Source organism: Armigeres subalbatus, chromosome 2, assembly GCF_024139115.2.
Source record: "Armigeres subalbatus isolate Guangzhou_Male chromosome 2, GZ_Asu_2, whole genome shotgun sequence".
Lineage (NCBI taxonomy): Eukaryota > Metazoa > Arthropoda > Insecta > Diptera > Culicidae > Armigeres > Armigeres subalbatus.
In genome coordinates, this window is record NC_085140.1 from 235,831,882 (window position 1) to 235,845,711 (window position 13,830).

The 13,830-nt window shown below is 44.6% G+C and overlaps 2 protein-coding genes across 2 annotated transcripts in view; one reads left to right on the forward strand and one right to left on the reverse strand.

The window, feature by feature from the left end:
• LOC134211919 (zinc finger protein 135-like) overlaps positions 1 to 13,830 on the reverse strand; it is a 36,323-nt gene that overhangs the window by 5,488 nt on the left and 17,005 nt on the right. The window lies entirely within an intron of this gene.
• Positions 2,797 to 5,374, forward strand: LOC134211915 (protein SDA1 homolog). Its single transcript, XM_062689300.1, has 3 exons — positions 2,797 to 3,133; positions 3,201 to 4,027; positions 4,126 to 5,374. The coding sequence occupies exons 1-3, from the start codon at positions 2,942 to 2,944 to the stop codon at positions 5,330 to 5,332; spliced, it is 2,226 nt and encodes a 741-aa protein (XP_062545284.1). The 5' UTR covers positions 2,797 to 2,941; the 3' UTR covers positions 5,333 to 5,374.

The following is a 13,830-nucleotide window of genomic DNA, read 5'->3' on the forward strand; positions in this document are numbered from 1 at the left end:
CACTTTCCTAGCGTCCGACTTACTAGAAAATCACGAAACCAGAACCGAACATTACTCACTCGACCCTAACGCAACACATTGAAGTAGAACTTTCCCACATAAAGTTCAACTTATCATCACTGGAAAATTCCGCCACTGTTTCCTAGATGGCGACACCGAGTCAAAAGCATCTGAGGTCATTCATAAATCGCTCAACTAGATACGAACGCGTGCAAAAGGAAATAATTCGAATGAATGACTAGCGGCATGAAGAACATTACAGGGGAGGGAAGGTTTGTGTAGTGATGACGACATCTCGCTTCATTTCAAAAACAATACTCATTTATTACTAATCTACACATTGGTCATTCCAGTCCTTCGGCCTATCGTCTATCTATGCGTGCGTGCTCTCTACTCTCTAAGCTGTCTACCCCCAACACTGACGTCACATGTGCACATGGATTAATTTTAACTTTCTGACTTACTCTCGTTACCGCATTCTAGCGCCGGCACGGCAGCATGGTCAGCTCGGCTTGATGCTGTCCCTTTGTGTTACGGCGTGGCTTGGCTCCTATTGTTCACCTCCGGTATTGTCTGTGGCTTGGCTTGTGGTTTACGGTAGCGTGGGAATCGGTAGCGTGGAAAGAAAGCAGCACCACGCGACGATGCATCCACCTACCAGAGCAAGCCAACCTTTATTGATGATCGGCTTCGATCACAAGCATGATGAAATGGTACTTGGACACGGCGAATTTGGCGAAACGGTGTTGAATTCTACCTTGATTCCGAATGCTACGTGGTGACGGTACGCCAGCCGGAAGCTCAACAAACGATTGGGCACACACGTGGTCTTCGGCGTTGAACGGGATTGGGCGCGATGTTGACGGCGCAGCCCTTCCGGCTCCGAATGGATGCTGGTCGGTTTGTTTGCCGGTCGAAAATGATTAGCGGTGGTGGTCCTAGTTTCCTGTCTGAGAGATAGAGCCGTCGGCTGTTCGACAAAAAAAAAGTTACGAGAGCACGCCGACTACTTATGCACGACTTTATTACCTTTCTGGCTTCACTTATCACTAGGATTAGCACAACTTTCTTCACGGGGGAAACTGACTGGGACTTCTGTAATAATCAAGACTAATCAGCACTGAAATACTTCCTTTTACTATATGGTCTCACTCAAAAAGGTTTCACGGATCGCGGGAGAACTTCCGAATCGTTTCGACTATCTAGGCAAAGTGGTAAAGAATCTTTTGAGCCCTCAGATAAAATAAATAGTCCGGGAAATCGTCAACTTCTAGCAAAGAGTCTCGAGTCGGTTTTCATTTTCTTGTTCTGGTTTCTGGCATCTCGCTCCCACCAGTAGTCGCAGAGCTGACTTCTTTGTCCTAATCCCCAATCCCCCAAGGTCTTCCTACAAACTTGACCTTCGGCTCATCCCCGATCACGGGCAATCAATTAACTCTCGCGAGAGGGTTAACAGCTATTATGTACAAGTTCAGGTGTTGTGTCCAGTGATAGCCTATGCGTAGGCGAATCGTGAAACTTATTTCACATGCGTAGTTCTTGAGATGGTTTATGTTACTCTTAGGTCATTCCATGTGGATCGATGCAAACAAATATATGTACACAAAGATATTTATTTAACTGATTAATATTTACAAATTCGCTATTGTAACGGGCTACCGTTACAGAATACACCGTCGATTAGAACGTGGTCGATTTAGTTTTCCGTTTCTTGGTTAGCTGATCTCCATGTGGCCTTGTGGATATTTTTGCGAGGAAGGAAGGTGCTTCGGACTGCCATTCCGCGGGAGGCTGCGAAGTTTATGCATCGTTGGCCGTTGTCATTCGATACGGTGTGCAGACTATCTGGTCCGATGACCGGTCTATACATTTCCTCCCTTCCTACCTGTTCGTTCATGTCACCAATGACGATTTTGACGTCCCGCAGTGGGCATCCATCGTATGTCTGCTCCAGCTGTGCGTAGAACGCTTCTTTCTCGTCGTCGGGTCTCCCTTCGTGTGGGCAGTGCACGTTGATGATGCTATAGTTGAAGAAACGGCCTTTAATCCTCAGCTTGCACATCCTTGCGTTGATTGGCTGCCACCCAATCACACGATGGCGCATCTTACCCAGCACTATGAAGCCGGTTCCCAGCTCGTTGGTGGTGCCACAGCTTTGGTAGAAGGTAGCCGCTCGATGCCCGCTTTTCCACACTTTCTGTCCTGTCCAGCAAATCTCCTGCAGCGCCACGACGTCAAAGTTGCGAGGATGTAATTCATCGTAGATCATCCTGTCTCAACCTGCGAAACCTAGCGACTTGCAGTTCCATGTTCCAAGCTACCAATCCTGATCCTTTATTCGTCGCCTAGGTCTTTGCCGATTATATCGAGTCGCATTATCTCTTATATTGTTCGTAATGATTTCCAGGCGGCTTATTGGGCCTGCGCAAACCTCCTGTCTCGTCGGAGGGCCGTCGTGTCAGGGCTGTTTAGCGTCCCACCTAACACCAGGACTTGGGCTTGTGCGCTTTGAGCGGCACACGGTCGCTTTGGTGGGGCCTACTTGCGGATACATGCAGCTTTTTATAGAGGTTTAACAGGGCCCACTGTCAAACCCCACCACATCCTAGGCAAGCCCTACAACTCGCAGATGGCCTGGGGAGGGATCGTCAAGCCCTTGGACATAGTCGCTGCTGCCCTCTCTTGTTTTTACTTGGGTTCGTCTATTAGAAACGCGGTGTAATTTTTCGAAATCGAATATCTAATCCATTTTGCATATACGACCATACGTATTTCGAAGTTAAAACTAATACCTCTCCCGGTCGATAAACGTCAAAATAACGTCATGTCAAACACAAACCAGCATGTGTTTTTCGTTGATTTTCTATCATCCGATATTCAATAGTTTCACGGAAATTAATTCGTAATAATTTAGTGCTAATTGTTTGTATAAGGCGAGAAAATGGTTCGACATAATAACCAATTACCGGACAATCTGCCACAGTTGCAGAACCTGATTAAAAGAGATGCCGAGTCGTACCGGGAGGAATTCCTTCAGCAATATCAGCACTTTCTGAGTGTTTTGGAAATCTTCAGATTGGAACCGGACAAGGAAAATAAAAGTCTTTGTGAATCCATCATGTTTTTAGCCCAGGTGAGAGTATACACAACTAGTTTTATGAAATAAACCTAATGATTTTAGTTTCCTCGTGCATTTGTAGGTGGCCCAATGTTATGTAGAGGAACTGAAAACATTTCCACAGACGATCGTAGATTTGCTGAAGACCCATTCTACTACCCTGGATCCGGAAATGAGAAACACATTCTGCCGAGCACTTATTTTGCTGCGTAATAAGAATTTGATATCGCCTCTGGACTTGTTGGAATTGTTTTTCCAACTGTTGCGTTGTCCTGATAAGGCGCTTCGAAAATTCCTGGAAAACCACATCATAACTGATATCAAGAACATGAACGCCAAGCAGAAAGATATGAAGTTAAATTCCACTTTGCAAAATTTCATGTACACAATGTTGAAAGACGCAAATCCGAAGGCAGCCAAAATGTCCATCGACATAATGATTGAGCTGTATAAGAAACGGATTTGGAACGATGCAAAGACTGTGAACGTCATTGCGACGGTGGGGTGTTTCTCGAAGGTTACCAAAGTGATGGTAGCATCCTTGAAATTCTTCCTGGGTACCGATGAGCAAGAGGAAAACTCTGACGATGATAGCGATAAGGAGGTGGACTTAAAAGGAGCCATCATGGTCAATCGAGTCAACAAAAAGACGAAAAAGCGCAAAAAGCAACTGGAAGCGGCCAAGAAACTATACAGCCAAGCGCAGAAAAAGAAAACCAAGGCCGTATCATTTAATTTCTCCGCGGTACACTTGATTCACAATCCGCAAGGAATGGCCGAAAACCTGTTCAAGCAGTTGCAGAACGGCAACGAACGGTTCGAAGTTAAATTGATGCATCTGGATGTGATTTCTCGGCTGATTGGAATTCACGAGCTGTTTCTGTTTAGCTTCTATCCTTACATAACACGGTAATGTGCAGAATAATGATTTCAACAACATTATTATTTTTCAAACTTTTACCAAAAAGAAGCTTGTACTCATTTTTTTTCTTTATTTTCCTCTGCAGGTTCATTCAGCCTCATCAGCGTCAAGTCACGAGAATTCTGCAGTTTGCTGCTCAAGCTGCCCACGAGCTGGTACCGCCGGAACTGATCGAACCCGTCATCAAAACATTAGTGAACAATTTCGTCAGTGAACGTAATTCCAGCGATGTAATGGCCATCGGTTTGAACGCCTGTCGAGAAATTTGCGTTCGCTGTCCTCTAGCAATGAACGAAGACTTATTGAGGGACTTGACCACATATAAGAATTACAAAGAAAAATCGGTCATGATGGCAGCCAAATCGCTGATACTGCTGTATCGCGAACAAATGCCGACCCTCTTGGCGAAGAAGGACCGAGGTCGTCCAACGGAAGCAAGTGTAGAAATAAAGCCCAAGAAATACGGCGAGGTTCAGGCAATGGATCACATCCCGGGAACGGAGGCATTGTTAAATGCTGCCCCAGCGCTCGAGGTGAACGAGGAGGCAGATGACGACGACGAGTCGGATTCTGATGGCGACTGGGTGGACGTTGATAGCGACGACGAGATTTTAGAGGAAAAAAAGAAAGGAATTACGATGATCAAGAAATCGAAACCAGAAGAAGATGCTTCGGATGAAGAATCAGAAAATGAAGAAGATGATGGAGAATGGGAAACAGATTCTGAAGCAGATAGCGATGAAGAAGTGGAAGACGAAGAAGAGGAAAAAGCGAATCAATCGCATAAAAATACTAAAAAGAAGGCATCCAATAACCAAAACAACTCAGGATCAAAATCTTCTGAACAAGGATCTTCAGCTACAACGACCCTAACATCAAAAGAAGCCATCCAGGAGCTAGCTCTGACAAAGATCTTTACCGATGCCGATTTCCAGCGTATCGAACAGGAGCAAGTTAAGAAAAAGATGACCCACAACTCTCGTAAGCGTCAACTGGATAAGGAGAAAAGCGAATTCGTCAAGCTGGACGACATCGAGATGATTTACAAGAAGCGCAAAACGGACAAGGAAGCGCGAATTGAAAGCATGAAAAAGGGCCGCGAGGGACGGGAAAAGTTTGGTTACAAGGACAACCGGCACGATCCGTTCTGTTCGAAGACGAACACCGAAAAGCGGAAGAACAAGAACTTCAACATGATTCGGCACAAAGCGCGCGGAAAAGTGAAGAAATCGTTCCGCGAGAAGCAGTTGGCTTTGAGGAAGCATCTGACCCATATGAAGAAGATGAAATAAGTCTAACTTTGTTGAAATAAAATTTTACCGATACAGTGTAAATATATTTCTTGTTATTTTTAATCCAACATCCTTTGTTATACTTAGCCATGTCCAGAGCATAATATATTCAGATTCACGAAGCAACTTCAGCCCGAATTTTGACAAAAGTCGAATGATTATTCTACACATGGAAGGATTAACTCGAGATAATCTTCAGTTGAATTGCGATCGGGCTGGGAGAACTAAGTGGATCGAAGGTACTAAACTTAACACACATTCTAACGGTTTCCATTTTGTTAGAATGACTTCACCGCTTCGGAATTTCCATCCAAGTTTAGGAAAGTCAACGAAAAAACGAACACATCGGACTGCAGTTTCCACCTATAACTATAATTTCAATAAGTGAGTCCAGCGCAGTTCTGTAGTAATTCTAAGATAATTTCATTAGCTTTAATTTGCCTTGTTCGTGAATATGTAGTTAACAATCATTCTGTGGTCTTCAAGTCGGCGAACAGAAAATAATTTGCATTGCAACTCAGGTACGTATAAGACGTTTTTCAATGTACAGCGGGATGCTTCTTGCCATCGCATCATATCAACTCGGATGGTGCCAGCAGATTTTGTCACAATCGCATGCCCAGACATGGCTATCGTCAGGCTTAGTACAACACTGAAGCTGACAATATGGCGTCCCTAACCCCGAATCCCAAGGTGTCAGGCGACCCGTGCCGAGGGGATGAATGACCTGGGGGTGAAACAATTAGCCAGGTCGTTAACGGAGCCTGTGGAGGTTCCACAGAGTGAGGGCTGCTTCGGCGGCAAGCGGGTGGCAGTGGGTGGTATCCACACACCCCCACAGAGTGAGGGACCGAGTGTATGGGTGAGCACACAAGTAAGACTCGCATGGCACGCATGGACGGTAGTGTTAGAATTACTGAAGTCTGGTGAGGCCTGGCAGGAGTGTCGGGGGGCAGATACCTCTACGGCACCTCAGAAGTAGGGGACACGAAAGTCTCGCTACGACTGGCAGGAGTGTCTGGGGGTTTATGCTTCTACGGCACCTCAGAAATTGAAGACATGTAAGGTAAGTGGTGCCACTCCGTTGCAGGATGGACTGAGGACTATCTGGGCTTCGAAATATCAATAGGTGGGTGCTACCTGCAAAGCACCTGTCCGAGACCTATTCTGCCGCTAACCGCAAGTCGAGCACATCTGTATATAGAAGCCCATATACAGATGTGCTCGACTTGCGGTTAGCGGCAGTATTGGCAGCATCAAAGCCCGGGTAGGTGAGTGTTAGGCACGCGTGGCGTGTTCCACGCCCAAACGATGCACAGGAGGTGCACAGAGTGGATATAAATGGGAGATGGGGGTATTACAACCCCCACTGAGTGCACTTGCAATCATTCAAGCGGCATATGCAGGTGAGTGTTGGGGCACATGTGGTGCCAGTGTGTCTTGTGCAAATGTGTTGCATGGGGAGTGTCGGAGAGTTGAGGCGCATACGTGCACTTGTGTACGTCACGGAGGGGGCGCAATGCCCAATAGTCATCCCCGAAGTATTGCCTATTTGCGGGCCGGGCGAATGACTGGAGAGGAAGGAGTTGGTTTTAGTGGGTCGGGAGTATAGACACTATAGGTTCCATAGACGAGCGCAGGAACGGTTGGGTCATTTCGATTAAGTGTGTTTTTCCACTTTTTCACAGTGTATCACGTGAATTTGACGTCACACGCTCCGTTGCTTGGATTGCAATCGTGACGCCATGCTCGTTTGGTTACACTAACTGACAGTTCGTTTGGCTACACTCGCCTTCGCCTCAGCTCGTCTATGGAACCTATAGTGTCTATAGTCGGGAGTGGTGCTGGTGATCCCATCCCCACACTACCTGGGTTCGCCTCCCCTGGTGTCTGGTTGCAGATTTCCATTATGTACCTTCGTTAAAAAAAAGACATGGCTACCGCGGCTACCGAAATAAACCCTTTTCGTCCCAGAAGATGTAACTCTTCAAACAAATATTTACCTCATATCATGAGTTCTGTAGCAAATTAATCCAAGAACCATTCAATTTTACAGTTGGATACCGCAGAAGATGCTGAAAATGCATCGTGCCGGTAGCAACAAACGAAATTTCCGTTTCACATGTTACGTGCGCGTTTCCCTTTGGTTTCCTTATTAATTTTTCATTTGGCTTGCCATTTATCTCTCGATCTCTTCCGCTTGTAGGTCGATACTCTGGACAATCCACACGTTCATGTCCGGGAGTATATAGCAGTACACTAGGGTAGTTGATATTCTTGCGGCGAAACTAACTGGCCTTAAACCAGTAGTTGTAGCAGGTGACTTCAATGCGTGGGCAGTGGACTGGGGTTCCCGGTTTACTAACGCTAGAGGTTATATCCTGCTAGCGGTATTGAACGTAGTTCTGCTGAACGAAGGTCAAGTGCCAACGTTTAGAGGACCGAGCGGTGATTCATGTACCGACGTCACCTTCTGCAGCGCAGGATGGACTGAAGAACCAGGATGGATGGTCTACGAGGGTCATACTTCTAGCGACCATCAGGAAGTACGTTTTATGGTCGAGTATACCCGGAAAACTACGACGAGAAGGGGTGGTGCAACTGATCCCGGCTGGCGCACCTCACAGTTTAATCAAGAACTGTTGGAGGTGGCGCTGCGCTGGGAAAGTAGGACTACAGGACTGAGCGGTAACGAACTGTCAGAATTGAACTGATAGAGGTGCCTGTGACGTAGCGATGCAAAGGAAGACCCAGCCCCCAGGAAATCGACAACCATTGTACTGGTGGTCTGACACGATTGCAGATCTTCGTAGAACCTGTCTTAGAGCTAAAAGAAGGTTGCGACGTGCTAGAACGGACGCTGAGCGATTCTATAGATGTGGGGTATTCCAGACAGCGAGCAGAGCTCTGAACTACGAGATTAAATGTAGCAAGCGAGCCTGCTTCGAACAGCTGTGCAGGATGGCGAATGACACCCCATGGGGAGATGCATACAGGATAGTGATGGATAGGACCAATAGCACACCTCCCGAAAGATCCCCAGAGATGTTAGCTGGAATAGTAGAAGGATTGTTTCCAAGACATGAACCATCGGACTGGCCCGCTACCCCGTACGAGTCAGTTGACGTGGTACCGCTAGTGACTAACGAAGAGCTTATCGTAGCCGCAAGAAAACTTAAGCTCAATAAGGCGCCAGGCCCGGATGGTATTCCAAACCTGGCCCTTAAACACGCCATTCTTGCCAATCCAGATATGTTCAGGAGCTGCCTCCAGAGATGCATGGACGAAGGAAACTTCCCAGATCGATGGAAACGGCAGAAATTGGTGCTATTACCGAAGCCTGGCAAACAGCCGGGGGACCCTTCGGCATACAGACCAATTTGCCTACTCGACACAGCTGGGAAGCTGCTAGAGAGGGTCATCCTGAATAGATTGTCGGCTTATACAGAGTGTGCTGGTGGCTTATCCAGCAACCAGTATGGCTTCCGTAAGGGCCGTTCGAGCGGTAACGGCTACGGCCAAGATAGCGAGAGGTTTAAACAGAAGAGGTATTAGGTACTGCGCGTTGATTACACTTGATGTAAAAAACGCGTTTAACAATGCTAGCTGGGCAGCAATTGCTGACTCCCTGCACCGATTGAGGGTTCCGCATTACCTGTGCAGGATACTGAAAAGTTATTTTCAGAACAGGGTTCTAATATACGACACGGATGCTGGTCAAAAGTCGATCGTAGTGTCTGCGGGTGTTCCACAGGGATCGATCCTCGGACCGGTTCTGTGAAATATTATGTACGACGGAGTATTACGCTTAAGTCTCCCAGCCGGTGTGAAGATTGAAGGCTACGCGGATGACGTAATGCTAGAAGTAGCAGGTGACACTCTCAGGGCTGGTAGCGACCGCCGCTCAAAATAGTGACTTTAGTGACCAAGGCTGACGAAAAAAGGGACCAAATAGTGACTTTCAGATGCAGAAAAAGTGACCAAATAGTGACTTTCAGTTTCAGTTGCAAGTTCAATGAGACGAAATCAAGCGTTTTTGGGTCGAATGAGAATCACCTTTCACTTACCACTCTTTTGCCTTAAAACGAACCCAGAAGAGAAACGGAAATCGTACACGCTAACTTTTTTCTACTCAGGGACTAAGTAAAATTGTATTGCCCTCTCTTATAATCCCACGGAAATTTTACCAAATATCAATCAAAAGCAGGACTACTCAAAACTATGAGTAGTCTTGCAAGCAAATCAAATTTTTACGCCACTAGAAGTAAGCGAAACATGGTTATCAAAGACCTGTTTTTCTTTTCCGAAAAATGATTTCTAGGCAAAAATCTTCGTGAATGAGCATTCTCTTCTCGTGAGAATTAGTGACAATTACGTTCACTGGATTAGCTGAACACCTACTTAAGAAAGATGCAGAGAACTCTACGATTTGTCATAGGTGCCACGAAAGTTATTGGAATTTTCAGTGCAAAAGGAACAACAGTACGGATCGTTTAGGTAGAAAATGGAACAAAAATTATAAAGATTCAGGTACAACGAGCATTCAGGTACAACGAGGACGAGCGTATTCATGAACGATTTTTGCTATAGACTTCGATAACGCATGCAATCTTCAAAATTGGGGAGACATGATTCTCTCTCTATGATATCTACTCAATACATATTTTTTTAGAGCAAACCCTTCACTACATCTGTCAAATCTACAAAAAATAGCCGCTTGAGAACAATTTATATATTCTTGATTTTTTTTTGCCAAACTTCTCAAGTCTCAAGGATCAAGTCTCCTCATGTTGTGGCAACAACTCAAAATCCAATTATCCTAAAATTGTGGTGGAATGTTGGCATTTTTATCAGTGAAGATCATTTAGCATATTTACGGCTTTGTGCTATGAAAAAATTATAGCATTTTGTCAATATTAGGAGAAGTTGTTAAAAATATTGCGTGGCCACTAAAAATATCTTTAGGAGGGACATTACACAGTAAATAATAGAGTAAATAAGGTTGTCAATAAAAAAAAAAATACTGGCCACATAACGATAATTTGTCTAGAGGAGAGAGAGTTCGGAGTTCGGAGAATTAGTTCTTCCAATAAAACAAGTCTTCCCCCCTTCCCCTACTGTATAAAGCTTGAGTCTCCTGCTTGCAAGACTGTATACCAATTTATAAATTGTGACGTTAAACACCTTCAATTAGCTAAACTGGTGAAATGCCAATAAAAGCAGCGTGCTATATGGCTGGCGAAGTTACAGAGCGATCATTTTTCCAAGATTCGTAATTTCATTTCCGCCATGATCAAAGTATCATCCGACATTATGTATAGTTTTATTAAAAAAAATCTTAGTCAATAGTTTCAAAATAGTTAAAAATAGTGACTTTTTGCGAGAAAAAGTGACTTTAGTGACTTGAGGTCGAAAAAAGGGACTATTTAGTGACTTTCCCGAAAAAAGTGACCAAGTCACTAAAAAGTGACCCGCTACCAGGCCTGCACTCTCGACGAAGTCAGACTGAAGGCTTCATACGCGATTGGCAGAGTGGAGGAATGGCTCAACTCGAGACGGTTGTCCCTTGCACACCACAAGACGGAAGCCGTGGTACTGCATAACCGCCATGGGTTGCAGCAAGCGAGGATAAGAGTAGGGACTTGCACAGTTAACTCCGTGGTCATGAGGTCTCTCAAGCATCTGGACGTGATGATCGACGATAAGCTCAATTTTACGAGCCACGTCGATTATGCATATCAGCGGGCTTCTTTAGCGATAAAATCTCTATCACGAATGATGTCCAACAGATCGGCGGTGCATAGTCAAGTGCGTAGGTTGATAGCTGGCGTAGCATTGTCTATCATCCGTTATGGCGTGCCGGCATGGGCCGTACCACTAAAAGCCGAGTACAATGTAAAGAAATTGATCAGAGTACACCGGCTGATGTGCTTACGTGTGTCGCGAGCGCATATCGCACCATATCATATAAGGCGTTGTGCGTTATAGCTGGAATGATGCCGATTGACATACACACTTAATTTTTTTTACCGGGATCTCAGCAAAATGTTGAACTTTTACCGAGAATCGCACAGCCGTGCCCCAGCAAACATGTTTTTTGCCGAGATTTCTGTCAAAATTACTGATAATCAGCAAATAATTTGCCGAAACCCAGCTAACAAACGCTATTTTTGACGGAATATCAGTTATTTATTTTGCTGGCGCACGGCTGTGCGGATTTTTGCCGAGCTGCAGAAATAAAAACTGAGTGTGTACTCCTAGAGGAAGATGTGGAGTGCTACAACGAAAGGGACTCGGTGCAAGTGCGACGTGTCAAGATAGCAGCTTCGTTGCTTAAATGGCAAAGAGCATCCCAACTAACAATTTTGGTGCTAAAAGCTTCAACTTCTAGCCTTTGGCTGTATAATATTTAAATAAAAGCAGCCAATGCTGAATAATAGAGAAGCCTCCGCAAATAATCCCTTGAACTTCAACTCAACTATTACCCAAATATCTATCAGCTAGTCAGTTTGTGTCGAATATATTTAATCTTTTATCGTTTATGCAACTTTCATATAGTCATGAATCAGCTCTGTCTGAATTAGCAATCCAGCTTATCGGTTAAGAGCTCATGTATCCAATTGTGTTGCTTGTTAGCAACTTCCCATATTACGGTGAGTAGCATTCACAATGAGAACGTTTTCGCTGTTGTTATAGCACTAACAATATAGCGTAATGGCGATATAAATGAACCAACGAAGCTTTTAGGCAACTTCTGTATCTTTGAAGATTACACAACGTTTAAGTAAACCTTATACTGCTTCTTTTAATAGCTTATCAGTATGGAACGTCAAAACCGCAATGTTTACATTTGATTTTTGTTGCCCGAGCTGTGTATGAGCTATTGATTTCTGTAATTCAGCTACAAAGGTATTCACCTGCTCTTATAGCAACTGACAAAGCGCTGTCATTAATGCTAGCAGATAGTGTAAGTAAACAAGCCATTTAGAAGCGATATTTCTGTTGACGGCTACTGTTAAACGATTAGCACCAGAGTAGCATCTATACAGATCGAGAAAATGTTGCCTAAAAACAATTTCAGCGATTGATGATGGATAAAAGTTAGCCAACAGAACATGCTGATAGATGTTTGAATAATGGTTGAAATAATGATGAAAGCATATTGTTGAAGCTTATGTGCTAAAAGCAGCATGTAGGCCTCTTTCTAACGTTTATACAGCATGAATCCGAAAATAGCGTTAGCAAAATAACCTATAGGGTATGCGAAGAAGCACATCCAAAATTTTCTTTGTTATTTACATATGTCAAAGTGACGGTGATGACAGAGCAGCGGCCATTGAATCAGGAGATCAGGAGTTCGAATCTAGGTAGCAACAAAATTGATATTTGAGTTTTCATTAAAAAAAACATTAAATAAACTCCGAAATTTACTCTCCTCTCAAATAATATTTAATCAAATTGAATTCAGTGGCTGTATAAAACTTATTTAACAGATTCAAAAAATCTGAATAAGCGCCATTGAAGCGAATTATATTACTAAATGGTTTAGTAAAGATTGAGAAAAAATTGTGTAACATGCTGTAAAGTAGTTGTGCAGGCACGTCAAAAACAGCTGAATAGATTCGCCAGATTTGCTGGTAAAAGCATTGAATAGAAGTTCTTGATCATATGTATAGCACACATATTCAGCTTGAAGCCGTATAGACGAGTTGAAATAACATTTACATTTACATTAAATGTTAGTTGGGATGGGATACCGCAGTCAAAGGTCGTTGGACCCACAGACTAATTCCGGATGTGTCTAACTGGGTTGATAGGAAGCATGGTCAAGTCAACTTCCACCTAACACAGGTGTTGTCTGAACATGGTTGCTTTAAAAAATTCCTACACAGGTTTGGCTTCGCAGATTCTGCGGAGTGTCCTGAATGTGTAGGTGAGGTAGAATCGGCCGAGCATGTGATGTTCGCATGCCCGCGTTTCGAGGTAGAACGCAATGCCATGCTGCTTATTAGTGGTATGGATACAACCCCGGACAACCTCGTCGAGAGGATGTGCCGGGAGGAAGTTATATGGAATGCGGTGAATACAGCATCTCAACAGATTATGTCGAAACTGCAGCGGTGGTGGCGTCTTGGAGAAAACCAACGAGTGCAGTAAGGGCACCTGTGATGCAGTGAACACTTTGCTCACCCCGACAACCAACATGTCGCGGGTGGGCTGCGGGGACCTCAGTATGTAGATATAGAAGTCATTGCGGTTCATGCGCGGTGGTTGTTGTCGGGGTGCTCGTCTCCAACGTGAGTTTATGATACGGACCGCTAGGTTACTATCATAGCTTGCGATCGACGGGTGGTGAGGTAGCCACCCTTGAAGTCGATGTTGTGTGTATTAACGTCAAGTGCGTTAGCATAGGCGTGAGCGTTCTCAATAGTCCCCCTGATGTATTGCTTAATTGCGGGCCGGGGGTACGGACTGGCGAAAGGGTTTTGGTTTTAGTG

What these genes read in the sequence shown, in the direction of transcription:
- LOC134211915 (XM_062689300.1), top strand. Translation starts at nt 2,942, where the DNA reads ATGGTTCGACATAATAACCAATTACCGGACAATCTGCCACAGTTGCAG. An exon ending in CCATCATGTTTTTAGCCCAG is followed by an intron (nt 3,134 to 3,200) that starts GTGAGAGTATAC and finishes GTGCATTTGTAG; the next exon opens with GTGGCCCAATGTTATGTAGA. An exon ending in TTCTATCCTTACATAACACG is followed by an intron (nt 4,028 to 4,125) that starts GTAATGTGCAGA and finishes TTTCCTCTGCAG; the next exon opens with GTTCATTCAGCCTCATCAGC.